This window comes from Aethalodelphis obliquidens, unplaced genomic scaffold, assembly GCF_003676395.1.
Source record: "Aethalodelphis obliquidens isolate GAN/ISIS:26980383/991018 unplaced genomic scaffold, ASM367639v1 scaffold17, whole genome shotgun sequence".
In the NCBI taxonomy this organism is placed as follows: Eukaryota; Metazoa; Chordata; class Mammalia; order Artiodactyla; family Delphinidae; genus Aethalodelphis; species Aethalodelphis obliquidens.
The window spans coordinates 16,855,313-16,881,920 of NW_020837961.1; the positions used below are offsets into that span (position 1 = coordinate 16,855,313).

Genomic DNA, 26,608 nt, shown 5'->3' on the forward strand with positions numbered 1-26,608 from the left:
CAATTACAGGGCTTTTATAATCGGTGAAAATTAAACTTTGTAGTGCTTGTAATGATCTTTCTCCAGCTTTCAATATTAAACTGTGCCTTATTCCATATGGAGTAATTTAAGGAAAAGGCATAATGTTCCATGCCACCAACTAGATTTACTCAGAAAAACCTGGAACTTTGAAAGATACAACTTAAGACATTAAGCTTTGTTCTTCTACCATTGCGGGGGCTTTTCTTTGTTTACATATGTTGCTCATAGACCTTAGACGGATAACTATAAAGATCACTAAGAATAAAGCAATGTAAGAGACAGTGAACATCAATGTTAAATTCAATGAACTTTCTACCAAATATATATATATATATATATATATATATATATATATATATATAATTTGAGATGCCAATGAGTAAAAAGAATAGAAACTTAATTATGCAAACTCAGAAAAGGCTTCTGAAATGTTACTTTAGCTGTGACAGAGAATAATCACTTTAAACGTAATTGCTCTACATTTACTGGTAGGAACTAAAATATCTTTTTCGAGCCCCATCTTCCCTTGCCAATGCCCTCATACAAATGTTGAGTTATGGATTTTTGCACTTTATGAAATTTAAATTCCTTAGTGATATTCAGCACAATCATTCACACAAATAAAACAGATATATGGCAACTCAATCCTATTATCATTGATTAATAACAGAATCATACATGATATGGACAAATAGATGTATATACAATTACATGCATATTTTCATATATGCTTATATTATTTATAGAAACATACATTTACATTAGCTTGAATATTATTATATGATAGTAGACAGATGCACATATAAAGTTAACTTTATTTGCTTAAGAACCAATATATTTTATTGTAAAGAAGTACATATGGAAGGAAAAGAATAGCTGCTAAGAGCTACATTTTTGTTTTTCTTTTTAAGAACTGTTTCTTTTTAAATTTGGGTAATGACAAAATTGATCCTTCAACAGCCTTTTAAAATAATATAGCCTGAAAAATTAAATTTTGTAATTGAAATAATTTACCATCATTATTGAAATTAAGAAAATATATTAAAGAGAGTCTTAACTCTTCAGTGATTGCTTTAGAACCACAAAGGCATTACAAAGGAAGAACAGAGATGGGCTCCGTACTCCAAAAGAAATCAATTCTTGAGTTTCTCAATCCAACACTTATTCCTAGAATCACTATATTCCTTTGAAGTAACTAAATTGAATATAAAAGCTGCAAATAGGTAACCACCCATACAGAACATTTTGGTGGACTTAAAGGAGTTTCAGAATAGCTGCCTCCATAAATATGTAGGCAATAAATCAGAAAGACATTGATATAAACATATAATAATAAAACTGAAAGGTCAGAAGGCACATTCTGAAGAATGCAATCTTGTAAATAAAAGAGAATGAAGGTTTACTAATAAGGTAAAATTCTCAAGAAATGCTTATTTGAGGCTTAGAAAATTATTTTTTAAATTACACATTTAAATCTTATGCAAAAACAAAAAAATGCTTTTTTAGTGCTTTTTATCACTTAGTTCTAAAAAAAGAAAGTTTAAAAAATTCACAACAGAAATAAGAGAAAATGAAAGTTTCTTCCATTTCAAATATTCTATGAAATATTGTATGAAATTCTATATTTTCTCCTAATTTTCCTTAAACTTAAAAAAAATGACATTAGTGTAGTATAGAGTTCACTGTAGATTCAGTGCTATTTTCTTTATCCTGCTTTTCTTCCTTATGTGGTGAATCTAGTTCATTTCTATTTTCCTCCTCACTGGAATCACTGTTCAATCCACCTTCAACTCTGGTGAACTTCTTGTCATGTGAAGAACTTTCACAGGCTTTGTCTGTGGGAACAGCTCCTTTTCTTTGGGGTAAGATAGTGAAAAATGCTTCTTGCCAGTCTCTTGTTTCTAGGTATTCCAGAATAATCTCAAACACTGCAACAAAGACAAACTCCATGTGTTTCTAAACCTAGTTCATCACAATGGTGCATGCTTTAAAACACACTGCTTTTGTGTTAAGAGTGCTAGTATGTCCTAGTAACTACTTTGTTCTTATTACTTCTTTCTCCTGTATTAGCTGTCAGAGCCAATATGCCTAAGGCTCTCAACGCTGCTACCTCTTTTGTAGCTTTTTCTCATTTCAGTTCTTAAGCACTCAGAGGTTTACCATTATCTGTTGTCAATTATAATAGACAGAGGACCTTTTTTGTTTCCTTCCTATTCTTTTTTCCTTCCACTTCTTTATCCTTTATGTGCTAACATAAAACTAGAAAAAAAAAAGGGTTAGTGTTAACCTAAATTTCTTCTATCTTTCCTATATAGTGCCACTCACTCTGGGGAGTGTCTTGCCTGCTTTTTTTTTTTTTTAAATACTATCTTCGATGTCCTTTCACTTTAAGACACTGCTGGGGGAAATTTGGATTACTTTATGATAGAAAAGTACTTTCCACTAATTTAGCAAAAGTCTTAGAAGAAGTTCATTCCTTGAATCAATAAGTTTGTTTCTATAACTCCTTAGAGCCTGCTATAGAGAAAATTTAAAAGCCCAATTATGTGTACTAACAAAAATCTCTACTGAAAAATTTTTAAAAAGCAAAACTCCAGGCAAAGACTTAAGTCTGAGGATGTCTCTTACAATGATATTTACAATAGTAAAAAGAAAAAAAATAACAACAGGAGAATGGTTACATTATTGTGTATTTAGATGATGGAAAATTACATAGCCACTAACAGTGATTCAATAAATATAATAATAAATAGGGGGGAAACACCCTGGATTTATAACATTTTATGCAATAGAGTAAGAATCCAATTATGTAATAAATAATATTATATATGCATAGGAAAAGAACTGGAAGAAAACACACCAAAAACTTTCTACAAAGTATCTCTGCATAGTAAAATTACACCTATTTATTTTTCTTTATACTTTTGTACATTTTCAAAATTTTGTAAAGTATGCATATATTATTCAAAAAAATCATAAATGATGACATTTTATAATTTTGTACCCCAAATTGTGTGTTTTCCAAAGGTGTATATTTTCTACTTGTCCAAAATGTAAATGTAATGTTATTTTTCACAGTGTTCACTCAGGTACATTTTCAGTTTATCCCCTTATAGCTTACCATGATTAATTGCCAAAACTTTTCTACTATTCATCTTCACAAAATTTCCAAGAGGGAGCTGTGCATGATCAATTCCATGTTCTGATGCTTGTTTATACGTGAGTCCCTAAAACAAAGACACTGTGACTTGGGCTAGAACATTACATTATTTAAAGTCTATGAAAGAATAAATAATTTTTAGGAAAGACCTTAGTTCAGAGAATATAATCTGAAAAAGTGTGTGTGTACGTTTAACCACTAATTTGGAAACATTCTCTTGACAATAAGTATAGTTAGAATGTTGCTGGCATTTGTCTTAACCAATTTACAAATGAGGAAACCAAAGACATTATGCTCTCTGTCCCATCACAAAGTTCCTCAGTGGCAGAACCAAAGGAAAAACCTGGCTCATGCCTCCTGACTCAAATAGCGTCTCATCACTCCACACTGCCTTTCTCTCTTAAAGTACACAAACTGAATTCCTAGAGAAGCATCATCATTCTTCCCATGACTTTAAAAGATAAAACTATGTTTCAATTACATAACACTAAGAGGCACAAATGGCAAACACAAATTAAATAAAAACCTGAATTGAAAAAAATGTTCAACTGCCTATAAATTTTATTCTTCCCTTTCTGTCAATTAAAAGAATGCTGAATATAAATTTTCTCTCTTCTCAAAATTAAAATCCTTAAAGCCTGGGTCTAATCAGGACTGAAAGAGCAAAAAGACAGAGTGAAGGAGGAAGAAGAGCTAAACTTCTCAACCAATAGTTTGCATGTTTTATTTTTTTAATTTTTTTTAATTTTTTTTTTTTTTTGCGGTACGCAGGCCTCTCACTGTTGTGGCCTCTCCCATTGCAGAGCACAGGCTCCGGACGCGCAGGCTCAGCGGCCATGGCTCATGGGCCCAGCCGCTCCGCGGCATGTGGGATCTTCCCTGACCAGGGCACAAACCCGCGTCCCCTGCATTGGCAGGCGGACTCTCAACCACTGTGCCACCAGGGAAGCCCTATTTTTAAAATTTTTATAGCACTGACCTCACTGGGTTGCAGTGAGGATAAAGCAAACTAATATATGCAAAATGCTTTGCTTAGCTAGAAAGGTGACTGAAATACTGTAGGCACTCAAACATCAACTATCAGTATTTACTAACAAGAAAACTGATATTACTATCAAGAAAACTGATATATCAATTTTAAGTATGAGCAAAAGCAAAAATAAAAACTTAATAGTACCTTGTGATGGTTGTGATCTACTAATCCTCCAATCACATAGGCCTTTGATTCATCTAATTCCTTTAGTACATTAGGTGAATCTGATGTAAGATAAACCAGGTCTTCTTTCTGTATGAATTCACTATAGTGCTCTGGTTTGATGTGGATATCCTTTAAAACACAAGGGGAAAGATGTTATTAATAGGATTTTGTGAAAATTGGCTAAAAATGATTATTTTCTTTTCCCTAGACAAACCCATCCAAAAAATATATGAAAGGAAGTTTGAAAGAATATTATAACAATGTATTATTTATTTAGAATCTACTACTCCAACATCTTTTCACCTCACATCTCAATTATTTAAGTAGCCTCCTGACGTTATTTCCCTGTCTCTAGCCTCAGATCTCTCCAGTTTACTTCCACGCACGGATGGTGCACTCATTTTCTGAAAACACTATCACGTTTTATCTTTATCTGTAGAATAAAATTCAAACTCCTTAACTTAGTAATTCTTTCCTGAATATAGCAGTAACCTATCTTTCTCTGTTCCAACAAAACAAATGCATTTTTGTCATGTATTTGCTCACTTTGTTCTCCAGCCAAAGAACGCCTTCTCCAATTACTTCCTTCTCCATCTACATGAATCATCTAAAGGAAAGGGCTTACAGATTTAATAAATTCCATGCATCTGCTTCCACAAAGATACACATTTGAAATCTTCTTCACCAAAACTGTCAGGTCAGAGGTACAAGACTGAACAACAGTTGGCAGTCAGAATTTTGCAAATTGCACCAGAAGAATAAAGGAAGATGCATCCATCGCCAGGCTCAGACGGCATTTCTCAATAATTTTTGTGGAAATCAAAAATGAAGCGGAGACCTCTCACCTAAGATGTATACCTTATTGATTAATAAACAGCCATTTTTCTGGAAAATGGTATATTATAAACTTGATCCCTATGCTGAATAAGGGCCCCAAGAGGAATGTGCATAATTAGAGACCAGCCAACTCACATCTCTCTGGAAAACTGGTGGTATGAAATAATAAATTTAACAAGCCACAAAATAGCTGAACGTATGCCTATTCTAACTTATTACATTATTTCTTAGAAAAATAGGCATGAACATAAAACTTGGTAAATATATTGTACTTTAAAACTTAAAAAACCTTTGAAAATGTTTTATACTATGGACTATTAATAAATTAAATGCAGTCATTATGGGATTAGTGAGTGAGACAGGGAAAGTCTATCACAGTGAGAACTGGCTTGGAGAAAGGAAAAAAGTGTAGGAATAACCCACTACTTCTCTGAGTAGAATAGGGTTAAGGTTCCTTAGGGACTGGTACTAAAGCCAATCTATTAGTAATCTTTGCAAATGACTGAGAGTAGTTTAGTCCAATAAAAAAAATGTGAGCCACATATATAATTTGAAATCTTCTAATAGCCACATGAAAAAAAGTGAAAAGAAATAGATGAAATTAATTTTAATAAATTAATTTGGTTTTTTTTTAATTTTAAGGAGATATTTTACATTCTCTCTCTTTTTTTTTGTACTAATGTCTATTTGACATTTATAGCACATCTCAACTCAGACCAGTCACATTTCAAGAGTTCAGCAGCCACATGTGGAAGTGGACACCATATGGTATAGCACAGATTTAGAAGAAAGAGAATGCAAGTACATTTCCAAATTTTAGAGTGACTTCACTCTTATAAATAATGTATAGCCAGTTTGCTAGGTAGAGACTGCATACAGATCTTTAAATTTTTTCCTTTTTAAAAAAATATGTTTTAAAGTTGGCAGTAAAATAGCAAGTGAGATTTCATGAAAGCAAGTACAGACTATATCTCAAGGATCTTAGCTTCTTCCACTGGTAAACTTAGGTACAGTGATATGCAGGGTTTGTAGCTGCTGACTCTTATATTTATTAGCATTGTGTAGAACTTAGGTAAAACATGTAGACCTTTAAACATAAAAATACCTTGAATTATGTGAGAGTTAATCTATTTTAGTTACCTTCCAGTTGACCCATCCTTTGTCATTTTCATCCATGTTCTTTTTCAACTGGCCTCCATGGCTTGTCAAGTAAAACTGATAGAGAGATTGGCAGGTATAGAAAGAGAGAGCAAATGACTATTAAAGTCAATATTTTATTCCCTCATACACTCATCTGATTATCAATGAAAGACAAAATATTTTCATTCTGGAAAAAAATGAATTTATGGCATGCTTTAAACGTGCAAGAATAAATTTGTGGTACAAGCAACGTGTATTTTTGTGTATCTCCTAACCCACTAACTTCTGTATTCCATCTACATTTTCATCCTGTTTTCTAAGCAGTTATAATCTGCCTCTTGTTTAATGATCACTTTACTATAAACTTCCTGCTTCCATGTGAAGATTCCCTTCCCCTTCTTTTGCCACTACAGTTATTTTTTACCAGTCCAAAATCTTCATAATTTTGCTTTGACTCTAAACCCTGAAACCTATTTCAAATCTAATCAAGGGTGAGAAGAATATAGAATGTAAAAATATAATATTACTATCACTTGATAAGAAGAAAATATCTAACCAAAAGTATATTAAGAGTTTCTGGTTTTTAACATCAGTGAGCCAGAATTAATTTTTAGGTCACCTAGAATTCAAACAAATTCAGTAAGAAAAATGACCCTACTCTTAAGAGCAGCCAACTAGTCTCACAAATCACTTCCTCATTCTAGCTAATAAGGTACCTTTCAAAATTATTAGTGACTCAATATCCTTTAAGTAGAAAAAATCTAGCCAACAGACACAATGGCACATATCAGCCAGGGGCAGTTACCCCATTCCCCAGAAAGGAAGGAATTGAGAGCTGAGAAACTGGTATGGAAATATGCATAAGTCCTTTAAAGAAGATGTTCAACTACACAACAGTGAACAGGTCAGTGTGTATATGACTAATGATGAATGGGCACAATGTGTTTGAGAATGACATGAAAAAATGTTTAAAATATTTTATTTTTGTAGAAAAATAAAACATTTTTACAAATAGGCGTTTTGTTCTCTAAGAAAGATTACTTGTAAGACTCTTTCTTATAAAAGCAACGAGGATTACCTATGCCTTTTCCGAAGGAAGATATAAAAGGAAATTGGAAGTTTGTTTTAAATTCCCCAAACATACCTGCACAGGATGCAGTGCTCGTCGATTTTCTGCATAACATCGTTGAATCTGCTTATGAAGTTTCTTAATGTCCTATAAAAGAGTGAAATTTTTAAAGCAATATTTTCAAAATTATCTATGGCCATTCCACAATCCGAGTGGAATAGAATAAGCAGAAGGGATGACTAGATAGGGACATCCTTTCTTTTGAAATACAAGTCCTTTCTGATAATTTCCATTCAGTTTTCTTACATACTAATAAAATAATTACCATAAGTCAATACTCTATAAGTGACCCATTATTTCACATTTTGTAGCCACTTAAAATGCAAGTTCAGGAAAACTTTCACTCTTCTTAAGAGACAACAAAAGAAAAAAAGACCTCTCTTATAGTCATGCTATTACAATTTTTATAACTACCAAAGGTTATAAACATATTCCTTTTAGTAGCATTGTTTAAACAACCAGGTTTCTCAAACTATTAAATAAGAAATAATTCTATTAAGCCAATCATATTTCTTATTTTCTTCCTTTTGATTAGGATAAATAACAAACTCCCCACAGCTCTTTATGATTAATATGCAATTACTGAGTTTCATAATCTCTTAGAGTATCTGTCTTTCCCTCTGTCTATACATATACATATAAATAAAAGCAACTTATTAGCTACTTTAATTTAGGGTAACAGATTTTGAAAAACTTAATTTTAAGATGCATTTTAAAGCTGGTTTGGTGGTGCTGATTTCCCTTCGCTTTTGCATAAAGCTTTCGATTTCTCCATCTAATACGAATGAGAGCTTTGCTGGGTGGAGTACACATTCCTGCACACTAACAACAGAAGGTCAGAAAGAGAAATCAAGGAAACAATCCCATTTATCATCACATCAAAAAGAATAAAAATACTTAGGAATAAACCTACCTAAGGAGGCAAAAGACCTGTACTCAGAAAACTGTAAGATACTGATGAAAGAAATCAAACATATGGAGAGAGATCTAAGATATTCCATGTTCTTGGATTGGAAGAGTTAATATTGTCAAAATTACTATAGTACCTAAAGCAATCTACAGATTCAATGCAATCCCTATCAAATTACCAATGGCATTTTTCACAGAATTAGAACAAAAAATTTTTAAATTTGTATGGAAACACAAAAGACTGAGTAGCCAAAGCAATCTTGAGAAAGAAAAACGCAGCTGGAGGAATCAGGCTCCCTGACTTCAGACTATACTACAAAGCTACAGTCACGAAAACAGTATGGTACTAGCACAAAAACAGAAATATAGATCAATGGAAAAGGATAGAAAGTCCAGAGATAAACCCATGCACCTATGGTCACCTAAAGGAGGCAAGAATATACAATGGAGAAAAGACAGTCTCTTTAATAAGTGGTGCTGGGAAAACTGGACAGCTATATGTAAAAGAATGAAATTAGAACACGCCCTAACACCATACACAAAAATAAACTCAAAATGGATTAAAGACCTAAATGTAAGGCTGGAGACTATAAAACTCTTAGAGGAAAACATAGGCAGAACACTCTTTGACATAAATCGCAGCAAGATCTTTTTCAATGCACCTCCTAATGAAAATAAAACCAAAAATCAAACAAATTATTGTTTTTCTTTTCAGTTTTTTTTTTTTTTTGGCCATGCACATGGGATCTTAGTTCCCCAATCAGGGATCAAACCCACGCCCCCCTGCATTGGAACTGTGGAGTCTTAACCACTGGACCACCAGGGAAGTCCGAGTGGGACCTTTTTAAGTTTAATTAAGCTTAAAGTTTAATTAAAACTTAACCTTTTAAGTTTAATTAAACTTCAAAGCTTTTGCACAGCAAAGGAAACCATAAACAATGAAAAGACAACCCTCAGAACAGGAGAAAATATTTGCAAATGAAGCAACTGACAAGGGATTAATCTCTAATATATACAAACAGCTCATGCAGCTCAATATCAGAAAAACAAACAACCCAATCAAAAAATTGGGAAGAAGACCTAAATAGACATTTCTCCAAAGACATACAGATGACTAAAAAGCACATGAAGAGATGCTCAACATCACTAATTATTAGAGGAATTCAAATCAAAAGTATACTGAGGTATCACCTTACACCAGTCAGAATGGCCATCATTAAAAAATCTACAAACAATACATCCTGGAGAGGATGTGGAGAAAAGGGAATCCTCCTGCACTGTTGGTGGGAATGTAAACTGGTATAGCCACTATGGAGAACAGTATGTATGTTCCTTAAAAAAATAAAAATAGAGCTCCCATATGATCCAGGAATCCCATTCCTGGGCATATATCTGGAGAAAACCATAATTCAAAAAGATACATGCACTCCAATGTTCATTGCAGCACTATTTACAATAGCCAGGTCATGGAAGCAACCTAAATGTCCACTGACAGAGGAATGAATAAAGAAAATGTGGTACATATATACAATAAAATAATACTGAGCCATAAAAAAGAATAAAATAATGCCATTTGCAGCAACATGGATGCACCTAGAGTTTGTCATACTGAGTGAAGTAAGTCAGACAGAGAAAGATACATATCATATGATATCGCTTATATGTGGAATCTAAAAAAAGGGTACACGTGAACTTATCTACAAAACATAAATAGAGTTACAGATGTAGAAAACAAACTTATGGTTACCAGAGGGTAAGGTGGGGGAGGGGTAAATTGGAAGACTGAGACTGACATATACACACTACTATACATAAAATAGATAACTAATAAGGATGAACTGTATAGCACAGAGAACTCTAGTCAATACTGTGTAATGGCTTATATGGGAAAAGAATCTGAAAAAGAGTGCATGTATGTATATGTATAACTGATTTACTTTGCTTACACCCAAAACTAACACAACATTATAAATCAACTATACTCCAACAAAAAATTTTAAAGAAAGATGCATTTTAGAGGGCTCCAATCGAGATCGCAAAATAGAAGGACACAGAGCTCACCTCCTCCCACAAATACATCAAAAATACGTCTACATGTGGAACAATTCTCACAGAATACCTGCTGAACACCGGCAGATCTCAGACACCCAAAACTGCAGGAAAGATCTCCATGTAACTGGGTAGGATGAAAGAAAAAAAAGGAATCGGGACAAGACTTGAGCCCCTGGGTGGGAACAGTGAAAGAGGAAAGGTTCCTGCACCCGGGGAAGCCCCTTCACTGGCAGGGAGATCAGCTGGGACAGAAAGGGAGCTTCAGAGGCTCAGAGGAGAGCACAGCAGCTGGTTTGCAGCAGGCAGAACAGACGGAGACCTGCACAAATGGTCCCTGCCATCGCCCTGCACTCCCCAGTCTGAGATCTGCTTTTGCTTTAAAGCTTGGGTTTCAGAGGACAGACCCAGGGAGAGGACTGGGGTTGGCTGCACGGAGACAGCCTGAAGGGGCTGGACTGTGGCTCGGGCCTGCCACAGAAGTGAAGCACCATTGTTAAGGGGTGCACAAAGGGAAGGGCAGGGTCCGCCATAGCAGCCTCACTCTTGGTGCACTCACAGCAGGTGTGCTGCTGCCACTGAAACCCCACTGTTAAGGGGCAGTGCCTGCTAAAGCTCCTTCTTTCTCAGTGAGCTCTCATCAGGCTCAGTGCTGCCTCCACGAGCTCTGGGAGCACGCAGTGCCAGCAAGTTGTCCATACACAGAGGCGGGGCTGAAATCAGAGCTGATCCCCAGGGGCCGTGTGACTTACGAAGCAGGGCTGATATCTGAGCCCTCTCCCTGTGGCTGTGCGATCTGTGGGTTTAGGCCACTGCTGCCAGCTTTGTAAACTCAGTTCCTGCGGAACATCCAAGTGGGCTACAGGTGCTCCCATGGCTGGGGCGGGTCTGGCCTTAGCAGCTGTGGGCTTTGTGGGTGTGTGCATATGGAGTTGGGCCAGGGTCTGGGCTCCATCCATAGCTCCCACGGCAGGTTCAGGTATGCAACTACTGCGGTCCTGGTACCTGAATTCAGTGGATCTGCGCTGGTGGCTTTGTGAACCCAGCACCCGAGGAACAACAGGGCCAATTGCCTGCATTCCCATGGTTGAGGTGAGGCTGAGGGCAGTGCCCATAACAGTGTACTTTGTGAGCCTGCACAACGGGTGACAGATGACACGACAGAGCACACTTCTCAGCGGACAGCTCTGGCAGAGGAATACTCAGTGGCTCCTCTCCCAGTGGGAGTGCTCCAATACTGCTTACCTCACACTACAGCTCAGAAATGGATCTGGGGGCTTCTACTCCAACAACTGGGGAATAGACCTTGCCTCCAATAGGGCTGTGACAACCACAGAGCAAAGAGGAGGCCCTGCTCAATATTCAGTGCAGGCTCTGGCCACCACAACCCCAGTCACACCCCCTATCGAGGAGACAACAGCAGGTATCCATACAAAAAACAGCTCTCTCACCAAAAATATTAAACCCATGCAGGCTACACAGGGACATTCCCACATAAAAATATCTCCAACTATTTAGGAAACAATTGTTTCTCCTAAACTCATAGAGTAAGAGAACTATAAGTAAAATGAAGAAAACAGAGGAACCACTCCCAATGAAAAGATCAAGAAATTGCCAATCAAAGACAATGAAACAGACTCCTTCAGTCTAACAGACATCAAGTTCAAAAAGGAGATAATGAAAATACTGAAGGAAGTAAGAAAGGCTATTGACAGAAATGCAGATTACCAGGAAAAGGAACTAGGAAATATAAACAGGAGACAAGAAAAATTAGAAAACTCATTTGCTGAGACAAAAGCTGAGCTAAAGTCAACGAACAGCAAATTGAATAATGCAGAAGAACAAATAAGCGATGTGGAAGACAGACTAATGGAAATCACACAATCAGAACAGCAAACAGAAAGCCAAGTGAAAAAAATTAAAGCAATATAAGATGTATGGGGTAAAATAAAGCAGGCCAATCTACACATAATAGGGATCCCAGAAGGAGAAGAAAGAGAAAAGGGAATCGAAAATGTATTTGAAGGAATTATGGCTGAAAACTCCCCAAACCTAAAGAAGTAAACAGTTATACAGATACAGGAAGCACAGAGTGTCCCAAACAAACCCGAACAGACTTACACCAAGACGTATTATAATTAAAAAATGGCAAAAGTAAAAGATAAAGAAAGTATTCTAAAGGCAGCAAGAGAAAAAAAAAGTTAATTACAAGGGAACCCCCATTAGGCTATCAGCTGATTTCTCTACAAATATGTTCCAGGCCAGAAGGGAATGGCAAGATATATTCAAAGTCCTGAAAGGGAAAAATCTGCAACCTAGGATACTCTACCCAGCAAGATTATCATTTAGAATAGAAAGAGAGAGAAAGAATTTCTCAGACAAGCAAAAACTAAAAGAAAAAAGCAATACTAAATATATCCTTAAAGAAATATTAAAAGGTCTTGTCTAAATAGAGAAGTAAGAATCTATACGAAAGAGAAAAATCACAATTGGAAAGTAAATCACTTAAATAAGCCAGTATACAGATTAAAAAAAAAAAGAAAGAAAGAAAAAATTTCTGTGAAAGCAAGATAACCACAATAAACAGCAAAAGGATGAACATGAATATGTAAGAGGACATCGAAATCATAAAATGTGGGGGAGGAGAGTAACAAAATGTAGGTTTTTTTTTTTAATGTGTTTTAGCCTATATGACTACCAGTTTAAAGGCAGTAGATATAGGAAGGGGTTAACATACTTGAACAACAGGGTAACCACAAATCAAAAACAGATTCACAAGAAAACAAAAAGAACACAAGCATAATACAAAAAAAAAATCACATCACAAAAGGAAATACAAAAAGGAAAAATAAACAAAGAAGAAATACAAAATCAAGTGGAAAACAAGGTTTAAAATGGCAATAAATACATACCTATCAATAATTACCTCAAATGTCAATGTGCTCCTATCAAAAGACCTAAAGTGGCAGATTGGATAAAAAAGCAAGCGCCTACAATATGCTGCGTACAAGAGACCCACTTTAGGGCAAAAGACACAAAAAGACTGATGTGAGGGGATAGAGAAAGATATTTCATACAAACGGAAATGACAAGAAAGTGGGGGTTGCAATACTCATATCAGACAAAATAGACTTTAAAACAAAGGTCATAAAGAAAGATAAAGAAGGACACTATACAATGATGAGAGGATCAATATAAGAAGATGATATTACATTCCTCAACATATATGCACCCAACATAGGAGCACCCAAATACATAAAATAAATACTAATGGACATTAAGGGAGAAACTGATGGGAAAACAGTAATAGTAGGAGACTTTAACACCCTACTCACAGCAATGGACAGATCTTCTAGACAGAAAATCAGTAAGGCAACAGATATCATAAATGATAAAATAGAACAGTTAGACTTAAATAACAACCAAACATACAAGGAAGAACTTATATCAATCCTTCTCAAACTCTTTCAAAAGCCTGAAGAGGAGGGAACATTCCCAAAGACACTCTGTGAAGCCATTTTCACCCTGATACCAAAACCAGACAAACCATAACAAGAAAATTACAGGCCAGTATCTCTGATGAAAATAGATGCAACAATTCTCAACAAAATATTAGCAAACTGAATCCAAGAACACATAAAAAAGATCATACACCATAACCAAGTGGGATTCATCCCAGGGTCACAAGGATGGTTCAACATATGCAAATCAATCAATATGATACACCACACCAACAAAAGAAAAGACAAAAAACACATGATATCTCAATAGATGCAGAAAAAGCATTTGATAAAATTCAACATCCATTCATGATAAAAACTCTTATGAAAGTGAGTATAGAGGGAACATATTTCAACATAATGAAAGCTATTTATGACAAACCCACAGCCAATATAATACTCACTGGTGAAAAGCTGAAAGCCTTCCTGCTACAAACTGGAAGAAGACAAGGATGCCCACTCTCATCACTTCTATTCAACATAGTATTGGAAATCCTAGCCACAGCAATCAGACAAAAAAAATAAAAGGTATCCAAATTGGAAAGGAAGAGATAAAATTGTCATTATATTCAGATGACATGATACTATATATAGAAAACCCTAAAGACTCCACACAAAATCTACTAGAACTGATAAATGAATTCAGCAAGGTAGCAGGATACAAGATTAACATACAGAAATCAGTTGCATTTCTTTACATTAACCATAAATTTCAGAAAGGGAATGTAAAAACAGAATCCCTTTTAAAATTGCAACCAAAAAAAAAAATACTTAGGAATAAACCTGACCAAGGAAGTAAAAAACTTATATGCTGAGAACTATAAAACATCAATAAAGGAAACTGAGGAAACTGAAGATGATTCAAAGAAATGGAAAGATATCCCATGCTCTTGGCTTGGAAGAATTAATATTGTTAAAATGGCTATACTACCCAAAGCAATCTACAGACTTAATGTGATCCCTATCAAATCACCCATGATATTTTTCACAGAACTAGAACAAATAATCCTAAAATTTATATGGAACCATAAAAGATCCAGAATTTGCAAAGCAATCCTGAGGAAAAGAACAAAACTGGAAGCATAACCCTCCCAGACTTCAGACAATACTACAAAACTAGAGTAATCAAAACAGTTTGGTAGTGGCACAAAAACAGACATATGGGTCACTGGAACAGAATAGAGAGCCCAGAAATAAACCCATGCAACTATGGTCAATTAATCTTCAACAAAGGAGGCAAAAATATACAATGGGAAAACAAAGTCTTTTCACCAAGTGGTGCTGGGAAAGTTGTACAGCTGCATGTAAATCAGTGAAGTTAGAACACACCCTCACACCATACACAAAAATAAACTCAAAATGTCTTAGAGACTTAAATACAAAACATGACATCATAAAACTCTTAGAAGAGAATATAGGCAAAACATTCTGTGACATAAATCCTACCTATGTTTTCTTAGGTCAGTCTCCCAAGGCAATAGAAATAAAAGTGAAAATAAACAATTGAGACCTAATCAAACTTATAACCTTTTGCACAGCAAAGGATGCCATGAAGAAAATGAAAATACAATGTATGGACTGGGAGAAAATATTTGCAAATGATGCGACCAACCAGGGCTTAATTTCCAACATAAACAAAAAGCTCATACACCTTAATATAAAAAAAAACCCAATCAAAAAATGGGCAGAAGACCTAAACAGACATTTCTCCAAAGACATACAGATGGCTAAAAAGCACATGAAAAGATGCTCAATATCGCTAATTATTAGAGAAATGCAAATCAAAACTACAGTGAGATATCACCTCACATCAGTCAGAATAGCCATCATCAAAAAATCTACAAATAATAAATGCTGGAGAGGGTGTGGAGAAAAGGGAACCCTCCTATACTGTTGGTGGGAATGTAAATTGGTACAGCCACTATGGAGAACAGTATGGAGGTTCCTCAAAAAACTAAAAATAGAGTTGCCATATGATCCAGCAGTCCCATTCCTGGGCATATATCCAGAGAAAACTATAATTCGAAACAAAACATGCACCCTATGTTCATAGCAGCACTATTTACAACAGCCAAGACATGGAAGCAACCTAAATGTCCATCAACAGGTGAACAGATAAAGAAGATGTGATATATTTATACAATGGAATACTACTTAGCCATAAAAAAGAATGAAATAATGCCATTTGCAGCAACATGGATGGACTTAGAGATTATAGCCATAAAAAAGAATGAAATAATGCCATTTGCAGCAACATGGATGGACTTAGAGATTATCATACTAAGTGAAGTTAGTCAGAGAGAGAAAGACAAACACTGTATGATGTCACTTACATGCAGAATCTAAAAATATGACATAAATGAACTTATCCATGAAACAGAAACAGACTCACAGACACAGAGAACAGACTTTTGGTTGCCAAAGGGGAGGAGCGGTGGGGGACAGATGGATTGGGGGTCTGGGATTAGCAGATGCAAACTATTATACATAGAATGGATAAACAACAAAGTCCTACTGTATAGCACAGGGAACAATATTCAATATCCTGTAATAAACCATAATGGAAAAGAATATGAAAAAGAATATGTATAAATGTATAACTGAGTCACTTCACTGCCCAGCAGAAACTAAGACAGCACTGTAAATCAACTATACTTCAATAAAATAAATTTTAGACACACACACAAAAAGAACAAAATAGCCAAGAGGTGGAAGCAACACAAATGTTGATGGACACCAGATGAATGAATAAACAAAACGTGGTCTATACATACACTAGAATATTATTCTGCCTTAAAACATAAGGGAATTCTGACACACACTACAATGTGGGTAAACCTTCAAGACATAATGCTCAGTGAAATAAACCAGTCACAAAAGGACAAATACTGTAGGATTCCACTTACATAAGGTACACCGAGTAGTCAAATTCATAGAGACAGAAAGTAGAATGGTGTTGCCAAGGGCTGAGGGAGGGGGAATGGAAATGGTTGTTCATTCAGTGGGGATAGAGTTTTAGTTTTTCAAGATGAAAAGACTTCTGGAGACTGGCTGCACAACAACATGAATGTAATTAGCACTACTGAACTGTCCACTTAAAAATGGTTAAGATGGTAAATTTTACATTACATGCATTTTACCACAATTAAAAAGAAAAAAAGAGATGCATTTTAGTACATAAAGTTATATCAAAGTCATATTACATATTAAAGCAAAAATTATTCAGCCTAGTTCAGTTACAGGATTTTTCTGACAATGATTCATGATACCTTTAATACCATCAAGCTATCAAAACTGCAGTCAATGATAAGGCGGAGTGGGCTGTAAACAACGTCTCTTCGAATACGTTTTCTGTCACTTCCTTCTGAGTTTGATTCCAGTTGACACTGTCGCTCTAATTGCTTTCTCTTGCGTTTTTCCTTCCTCTTTTGTCTAAAATTAGTAATTGAAAATAACTTTTTGTTATTTGTATATTCATACATTTACAATACTTTTCTAAATAGACAAAGAAACAATTACTTTTAAAAATTAGCAGACTAAACCATAACAAAATTGCCACTTCCATGGATCAAAAATTGTCAGAGGGCTTCCCTGGTGGCGCAGTGGTTGAGAGTCCGCCTGCCAATGCAGGGGACATGGGTTCATGCCCCGGTCTGGGAGGATCCCACATGCCGCAGAGTGGCTGGGCCCGTGAGCCATGGCCGCTGGGCCTGCACGTCCGGAGCCTGTGCTCCGCAACGGGAGAGGCCGCAACAGTGAGAGGCCCGCGTACCGCAAAAAAAAAAAAAAAAAAAAGTCAGATATCAGCAATTATATATAATCTATCTAAAAGCTTTACATAATAAATGAGTTTGCAAAAACAGTATAGTACTTTTTACACAAATTCGAACTATACTAATAATTTTATTTACTATTGGTAGCACGTTAAACATACTTACAAAACTTTTAAAATACTGAGTTTGAGAGTTATGATAAATTTTACTTTTATCATTCTTCTCCTACATGATTTTTGAGTTACATTTATAACCATATAAAAAGAAGTAAAATTTTTATCCAATATAGTTTTGGAAGTCGAAGCCACGGGAGGCAGAAAGAAAAAGAAAGAAATAAAAGGAATCCAAATTGGAAAAGAACAAGTAAAACTGTCACTCTTTGCAGATGACATAATTCTGTATCCATAGAAAATCCTAAAGTGCTACCAGAAAACTACTAAAGCTCAACAATGAATTCAGTAAAGTTGCAGGATACAAAATTAATACACAGAAATCTGTTGCATTTCTATACACTAAGAATGAAATATCAGAAAGAGAAATTAAGGAAACAATCCCATTTACCATCTCATCAAAAAGAATAAAATACCTAGGAATAAACCTACCTAAGGAGGCAAAAGACCTGTACTCTGAAAACTCTAAGACACTGATGAAAGAAACTGAAGATGACACAAACAGATGCAAAGATACCTCATTCTTGGATTGGAAGAATCAATATTGTTAAAATGACCATACTACCCAAGCAATCTACAGATTCAGTGCAATCCTTATCAAATTATCAATGGCATTTTTCACAGAACTAGAAAAAAATTGTTTTAATTTGTATGGAAACACAAAAGACCCTGAATAGCCAAAATAATCTTGAGAAAAAAGAATGAAGCTGGAGGAATCATCCTCACTGACTTCAGACTATACTACAAAACTACAGTCATGAAAACAGTACGGTACTGGCACAAAAATAAAAATATAGATTAATGGAACAGGATAGAAAGTCCAGAGATAAACCCATGCACCTATGGTCACCTAATCTATGACAAAGATGGCAAGAATATACAATGGAGAAAAGATGGTCTCTTCAATAAGTGGTGCTGGGAAAACTGGACAGCTACATGGAAAAGAATGAAATTAGAACATTCTCTAACACCATATACAAAAATAAATTCAAAATGGATTAAATACCTAAATGTAAGACCAGATACTATAAAACTTCCAGAGGAAAATACAGGCAAAACACTCTGATATAAATAGAAGGAATATTTTTTTTGGATCCATCTCCTCAAGTAATGGAAATAAAAACAAAAATAAACAAATGGGACCTAACTTTTGCACAGCAAAGGAAACCATCAACAAAATAAAAAGATAACTTATGGAGTGGGAGAAAATATTTTCAAATGATGCAACTGACAAGGGATTAATTTCCAAAATAAACAAAAAGCTCATACAGCTTAATATCAAAAAAAACCAAACAACCCAATCAAAAAATGGACAGGGGCTTCCCTGGTGGCGCAGTGGTTGAAAGTCCGCCTGCCGATGCAGGGGACACGGGTTTGTGCCCCGGTCTGGGAAGATTCCACATGCCGCAGAGTGGCTGGGCCCGTGAGCCATGGCCGCTGAGCCTGCGCATCTGGAGCCTGTGGTCCGCAACGGCCAAGAGGCACAGGAAAAGAAGCTCAGTGCTTCTCATTATTAGAGAAGCATTATTAGAGAAGCTCAGTGCTTCTCATTATTAGAGAAATGCAAATCAAAACTACAATGAGGTATCACCCTACACCAGTTAGAATGGCCATCATTAAGAAGTCTACAAAAAACAAAAGCTGGAGAGGGTGTGGAGAAAAGGAAACTCTCTTACACTGTTGGTGGGAATGTAAATTGGTGTAGCTACTATGGAAAACAGTATGGGGCTCCTTAAAAAACTAAAAATAGTGTTACCATATGGTCCAGCAATCCCATTCCTGGGCACATATCTGGAGGAAGCTCTAATTCGAAAAGATACATGCACCTCAATGTTCATAGCAGCACTATTTACAATAGCCAAGACACAGAAGCAACCTAGATGTTCATCGACAGATGAATGGATAAAGAAGATGTGGTATATATATACAATGGAAAATTACTCAGCTATAAACAAGAATGAAATATTGCCATTTGCAGCAACATGGATGGACCTAGAGATTATGATATTAAGTGAAGTGAGTCAGAGAAAGGCAAATATCTTATGATATCAGTTATATGTGGAATCTAAAAAAATGACATAAATGAACTTATTTACAAAACAGAAGTAGACTCAGAGACATAGAAAACAAACTTATGGTTATGAGAGTGGATAGCAGGGGAGTGGGGAGATAAATTAGGAGTTTGGGATTAACATATACATACTACCTATGTATAAAATAAACAAGGACCTACTGTATAGTGTAGGGTTATTACAAGACACTATGTTCTGTGTCTTGTAATAACCTATAATGGAAAAGAATCTGAAAAAGAATATATATACATGTACATACTTATACATATATATATAACTGAATCACTTCGCTGTACACCTGAAGCTAACACAACGTTGTAAATTAACTATACCTCAATAAAAATAAAATGGTTTTTTGAAAACTATTCCTATTTAAAAGTAAAACTGTTTGTGAAATAAAAGTCATATTTTTTTCTCTCATCTGCATCAACAATATTTTCTTCTAGTAAATTCTGTCTTTATACAGTGACAGCTTCAGCATAACTGCTCTCACCAAAACCTGCAATAGTTCTTCTAGCAAAATCAATGTTAGGCCCAAATTTGATCTTTCTGAGGTGGTTATTTTTGTTCCATATCTAGGACATGGATGCTAACTATATCCCTTTTGTAAATCAGTTATTTTAGAAATTGTGCTCCTACTCACAATAGGTTCTGGGTGAGAAAAGTGTACAGTGTAAATTCATCAACACTGCTAAAAAAATAAAACACATTCAGTTTTAGTAGCCAATTGACAATGTTAGCTAACAATATGTAGACGCGAATTTTAATTAACACAATTATTTTTAATATGTCAAAGGGCTATTGCAAGGTCCAACATTCCAATAGGGGTATATTGGAATATACCCCAGTGAATAGGGGTAGAATACATGCATTCTGATACATACTTGCGGAGTTCTCTTTGTTCTTCCCATTGTTTCTGTTTCATTAGCTTCTTCATTTGCCGTTTAGATATTGGTTCAAACCCTTCACCTAATCCTGGTTTCTGATTCTCCTCTTGGTCTTCATTTAAGTCTTGCTTTCTTTCAACATTAGAAGTCTCACTAAATGCTGGCAATATTTCAGATGACATTATTTGATGCCTCTGAAAAATTGAAAAGCAACTTTGAAATGAACAGATGACTTACAAACACAAAAAAAGTAAGAAAAAAAACTGAAGGATGTGATTAAAATTAAACCATATTAGTAATGAATAAAAATGCAAATTTGGGCAATTAATTGTCATTTACTGGCAAAGATCATTTGATGAAATGGGATATTTTCATACAGTACTGGTGGCCATGGCACAATTTTTCCAGAAAATTACTCAGACCTATAATGTTTGAAGAGCTTTAAAATGGTGGTGATACTCTTTCACATAGTAATTTATTTCCTTAGAATAAATTCCTGTAAATTAATTAGAAATACACACAAAATTAATGCAAAAGGATATATGTACTGTTGTTATTTTTAACAATAAAAAATTAGAAACTACTTGAATGTCAGCAAATGGGGACTAAAAATAAATTAAAGGTCATCGATAACACTGGCTTGGAATACTAAGCAGCCAAGAAAAATCATGTTTCCCAAAATTATTTAATGATAAAGGGAAATGGTTATGTTAAATGAGAAAATCAAAGCAAAAAACAATAATGTCCAATTTTGTTTTAAAAAATACATACACACGTTTTAATTCTGACCCACCCATGGCTTTCTGCATTTTTAAAATTTTATATAATGAAAATATAGTTTTATAAAAAATATATACTATTTTTTAAAAGAGATGGAAGACACCTTTTTGTACTTTTCTTTAATGCTGTCCATACAAGAAAAATATTACTTTCACTATCTGGGCGTACCCTCAACAATTGGGTTTTGACAACAGACATGCTATATATTTCTATCTTTTGGCCAGTGCAGAGAACAACTTTGGTTGCCCCCACCCCAATATATTTCATTGTAAATATGTAATTGTCAATTTTCCACTTAAGTCACAGCTGAAAAACAAAATACATAAGTTGACTCTGTAATCAGCTGTGGAATACTTAGGGCCAAGTCAAACATCTTTATTTGGATTTAAACACCCACATCTTCATATCCATTGCCTAAAACTGAACTTGCTTTCAGATTACAGAAAGGGCTAGAAATACGAGATATCTTTTCTCTTTAATTGATTCTTAACATCAAAGCTTAAGAATGTATGTTATTTATCCCTACCAAAGACTAAGCATGAAGCTTGCAAATGTTCTATTGGCCTTATAGAAAAATACGTGATTCTTCCCTCTTACAGAGATAGCTAACAAGTCTGTGCAGAGAAGCTAACATCTAAAAGAAAAAAGAACAATCCCCACAATTCAGATAATGGAAGGAAAAAACCTTTGCAGAACATAATTTCAGCAGTAGTTTTATTATATGGTTCTTGCTTTCTTTAAAAGTGCAATGATATAACAGGACATATGGGGATAACCAAAGCAAACTTAGAAAGTTTACTGAATTTTGACTGAAAGACAAGAAATTTTAAGATGCGTGCTTTAGGGGCTGGAGCAAAAGCCCTGGCATTTTACTAGGTCACAAAATTACTAAGAGTGGAAAAAAATCATTTAGTAATACAAGTAAGAATTCACAAGTTTTCCTTACGCCACCAACCAAACAATTCTCCTTAGGGAGAACATCTCCTAGAAATAACAACTCAACTTTGACTCTACACTGGAAACTCCACTGGGTAAGGGATAAGTCTGATTTTGCCCAACATTATATTGCCAATACTAATACAGTGCTTGGCACTTCGTAGATGCTTATTATACACTGGTAGAGTAAACAAATGAGTGAATATGATATTACAAAGGACTTTTTAAAGTAATGAAAATAGAGCAAACATTAATTCTTATTATGCTTAATAAAAAATATTATCTAATTTACTCTTCATAAAAACCCTATGAAGTAGATAGTATATACCTACTTTGCAAAGGAAGAGGTACAAAGGTTAAAGAACTTGCCCAAAGTTAGAAAGCTATTAAATAATTCCTAAGAAACAAGGCACCTAGAGCAAATGTCACACAAAGTAGGTCCTCAAAATACTTGAATGAATAGACAAATGAAGTGATGGAGCTAAGATTCCAACCCACATCAAACTCTACCATCTCCCAGAAATCCAAAGTCTTATTTAGAAAATGAGGGTTTCCAAAGAATGTTAAAGAGTTGTGTTGCTTTAACCCTGCTGTTGGAGGGCTCTGAAAAGACCTGTGTCACTGAAACATAAGGAGAAAAAAATAGCTCCAGTTCTATTCTTATGCCTCTGCACCAAAAAAATTGGGACAGACTTCCTAGAGATCATTGCCAAAAGTTCATGTTTTGATGCACTCTGACTCCCAGTCTTGAAACATATGACAACAGTAGATAAAATATAAAAAGGGGGAAACAAAAAAGGTACAGCCTCTCTCAAAATCCAGGTTAAGAACTGGGTCTTCTGTGTAAAGGCAGCTAGAAGTTTTCCTAGCTTTAAAGTAAAGAGAAGAAGAATACAAGAGAGAGAAAGATGGGAGACAGTTTAAGACGAACCCTTAAACTAGTGTTAGGGGTGGGGCTCCTCTTTCCATGAAAAAAGCCTGAAAACAGATAAAATTATAGACTATAGCTTATACAAAACTGACTACTTGGGGGAAACCTGAAGGAAACAGACACAGCCTCTTGGGTCTGGGTCCAGCATGAGGTGACATATGAACTTATATTATTACATGATTAGAATTCTGAACCACATATATAAGCTCTGCTGTGGGCTGAAGCACTGAAAAGGGTCATGGGTGGGAGAAACCACAAAATCAGTAGTTTGGAGAGGAAAGTTATAATTCCATTCAAGATGAGTCTGCAAAGCAAAATTACAAAAAGACAGAAATGATGAAAAAAAACTCCAGCCAAATCAACAAGCAGGAGATAAATTCACTCTATAAAAATTGAATAGAGCAATGTGAAAATGACTTTAAAATAAGTTTGGCTGAAATCTTTCAGAGCTCATGAAGAGTAATAACCATAAAAACAAAACAGGAAATTGGGACACAAAAGCAGGCATAAAAATAGGAAAACAAGAATGTGTAAAAAAGAACCAATTTGGAAACCAGGAAATGAAGATATAAAAATTTCAACGTATGAGACAAACTCCAGATTACCTGGAGTCCAAGAGGTAACTGATGAATTAGAAGACATCCTCAGAATCTAACTCAGAATTCAGACAGAAAAATAGAACGAAAAAATAGTATGTCCGAGCATTTAGATACAAATAACAGGATGAGAGAACTACAGGCCAAAAAGGTAAATGAGGGTAAATGTATAACCTTGAGTGCATTCACTAATTTTTTTTTTTTTAATCTGGAAAATAAGGTTAGCATTCAATTTAAGGAACAGGAGACAGGAGAAACACAGTAAGCCTGAAAAGATCAGAAGAAAAAATTTAACTATATATTGTGACCCCTAGGATCAATTTTATTTCCTTTCCATAGATAGTACGTTAATAAAAATGGGCAATAAATGTATTCAAACCAATATAGGGTGGAGAAAACATAAGCTAAACCTGCCCATTAAGCTAAATGTGCAAACTTAAAGGCACAATTAAAATTCAGAGGAAACAAATTGCTTTCTTCATGAAACAGTGATTAATATTCTAAGAGAGAATATTTCTATTATCAGTGGCATTTTTTGCTAGTTCTCTACCCTGTTCCAAACTGCAAGTGTTGATTTGCTTTATCATGTGAAAATTTTAGAAAAGTATAGCAATGTTTTACAGCTTATGCACACCAGGGGGAGCTTTCGCCTTTCCTATCTAAGAAGTCTAAGTTAAATCTAATTTGCTTATCATTGCATACTAATGTTTTTAAACAGCCTATCAAATACAAAAGGTCATGAGCTAGTCAACATCATTATCACTACTATTTTTAAAGTTATTCCCAATTAAGAAAATGCACTGTAGTGAGAGAATTTTTTTAAGCTTTGAATAAGCTAGATACATTGCACATTGCACAACAAAAATGATGCTAGCTTGAGATCCTATAAATTATTGCTTGCAGCATACTTTACATACAAAGATACGTACCAACTCCTACTGCCTACAACATACAATAAGCATTTCACTATGTACTCGCTTGTTTGGATTAACCTGTTAAGCAAAGTATAAACTCCATGGAGTTTTGCATTCCTCCCTCACATGCAGTGATACTCACAGCTCATTTTCATTCATTCACCACGTTCAACAAATTTTGTAGCAATTATAGAAATAATTGCGTGAAATTTAGTTTACCGGGGCATTGAATTTTTCAAAAATGTTTCATTTAGTTGCAGATCCAGGTTATCTGATGGTCTTATAAAATTAACAACTGGATAAGGATGACTAAGGCAATTTGGTATGGGATAAATACATTAAAAAATAGTATCTCAATCGTCCTTGTATTCCCACTTCTTAGCACAACTGCCGGCAAGGAGGACATACATCATAATGAGTGACCGGCCAAAAGTTAAAAAAAAAAAAAAAAAAATTCATGGTTTTATTGATTGGGCTAAAGTCTTCATAATTTATGACACAGCCTCCCTTACAGAAAGATCCAAATGAATGTCGGAATAACTGCAAAATGAAATTAAATGACCTGACGGTGATAAAGAATACCCTTTTTAAAACGCGCGGGCCAAATGTGCATAGCGCGGTTCAGCTATGAGGCCCTTAGGCAGAGAGGGCTGGGCTGGGCCGGGCTGGGGAGACGGGGCAAGATTTAAAACAAAGAAAAATAAAGTGAGAAAGTCTTCTGTCGCTATCCTCTTTATATCTCTAGAAAAAGTCCCGAATTTTAACACAAAATATTTCAGTGAAATCCAGTAACACCACGGACTTCTTAAAATCGTCCTCAGCTCACCACCGTGGGGCTGACAGCACCTGCAGCAACCTCGCCCTGGCCTCTCCCCACATTTCAGAGCGCTCAGCGACGTCTTTGGAAAACTGAGGTAAGGCAGGTTTAAAGAGGTGAAGCGACATGCTCACGATCTCTAGCCACCAAGTGGCAGAACCACAACTCGTTTTCCGGCCCTTCAAACTCCAGATTTCCCTCTCCCTTCATTCTTTGGAAGCGCACACCCTTCACATGCTAGGGACCGTATCGCTACCCGCAAGCAAACGTCGACAGCTACAGCCCCGACGCTTGTGGACAGAGCCGCGCCCCACTCTTCCCTACAGGCCGCCCGAGGGCGGACGCATTCCGGAGGCGGGATTAAACTGTAGCCGACGAATCAAAAATCTGTTTGGCAAGGCGAGGGGGCGCGCTCTCTGACATCACTTCCTTCGGAAGCTGGGTCTCGGTTGCTGCTTCCCGTGTCCCACTCCCCTCTCCCTCGGAAGCCCTACTGCTAGTGGAAGGCAGCAGTGGTGCGCGCTCCTTTTGCGCTCGGATAATATCAAGGGGTAGGCGAGCGATAGCGTCCATGCCAAGAGACTTACCGAACGGAGGAGTTGTCGCGGAACCTGAGAGCCCGCACAGAAAGCTTTTTGTAGTGGTCTTTACCACTGCAGAAGGTCCTCTTTCGGAAACTTCAACTCCCAGAGGCAGACACGGTAGCTACGCGTAGGAGGCTACGGAGGTTACGTCTTACGTCAGCTAACTGCGCCAACTCCGTAGCCGCAGTCGGAGAAAGGGGCGGGA

General features: G+C 35.8%; 2 protein-coding genes across 5 annotated transcripts in view; one reads left to right on the top strand and one right to left on the bottom strand.

Annotated features, from left to right (window-relative positions):
- Window positions 1-481: 481 nt before the first annotated feature.
- TRMT10A (tRNA methyltransferase 10A) lies at window positions 482-26,529 on the bottom strand. Of its 4 annotated transcripts, none has more exons than XM_027116975.1 (8): window positions 26,407-26,529; window positions 20,843-21,039; window positions 17,213-17,375; window positions 7,501-7,572; window positions 6,357-6,431; window positions 4,359-4,508; window positions 3,143-3,248; window positions 482-1,949 (listed from the first exon to the last, which is right to left on the bottom strand). In XM_027116975.1, exons 2-8 carry the CDS (start codon window positions 21,025-21,027, stop codon window positions 1,684-1,686), a joined length of 1,017 nt encoding a protein of 338 aa, XP_026972776.1. In that variant the 5' UTR covers window positions 21,028-21,039; window positions 26,407-26,529; the 3' UTR covers window positions 482-1,683. The 4 variants fall into 4 exon arrangements, with proteins under 4 accessions (XP_026972776.1, XP_026972778.1, XP_026972777.1 ...); XM_027116977.1 differs by lacking the exon at window positions 26,407-26,529 and adding an exon at window positions 25,829-26,097; XM_027116976.1 differs by lacking the exon at window positions 26,407-26,529 and adding an exon at window positions 25,805-26,097.
- Window positions 26,409-26,608, top strand: part of MTTP (microsomal triglyceride transfer protein) — a 53,852-nt gene continuing 53,652 nt past the window's right edge. Inside the window, exon 1 of the mRNA XM_027116972.1 lies at window positions 26,409-26,520. The gene's annotated coding sequence lies outside the window, so the exon portion shown is untranslated. The remainder of the gene's footprint in view (window positions 26,521-26,608) is intronic.

Excerpts from the sequence above, each read along its gene's own strand:
- TRMT10A (XM_027116975.1), bottom strand. The coding sequence starts at position 21,027 with ATGTCATCTGAAATATTGCCAGCATTTAGTGAGACTTCTAATGTTGAA. Across the intron at positions 7,573-17,212 it reads ATAGCTTGATGGTATTAAAG|GACATTAAGAAACTTCATAA; the intron begins GTATCATGAATC and ends ACTCTTTTATAG. Across the intron at positions 3,249-4,358 it reads TAGATCACAACCATCACAAG|GGACTCACGTATAAACAAGC; the intron begins GTACTATTAAGT and ends TCTTTGTTTTAG.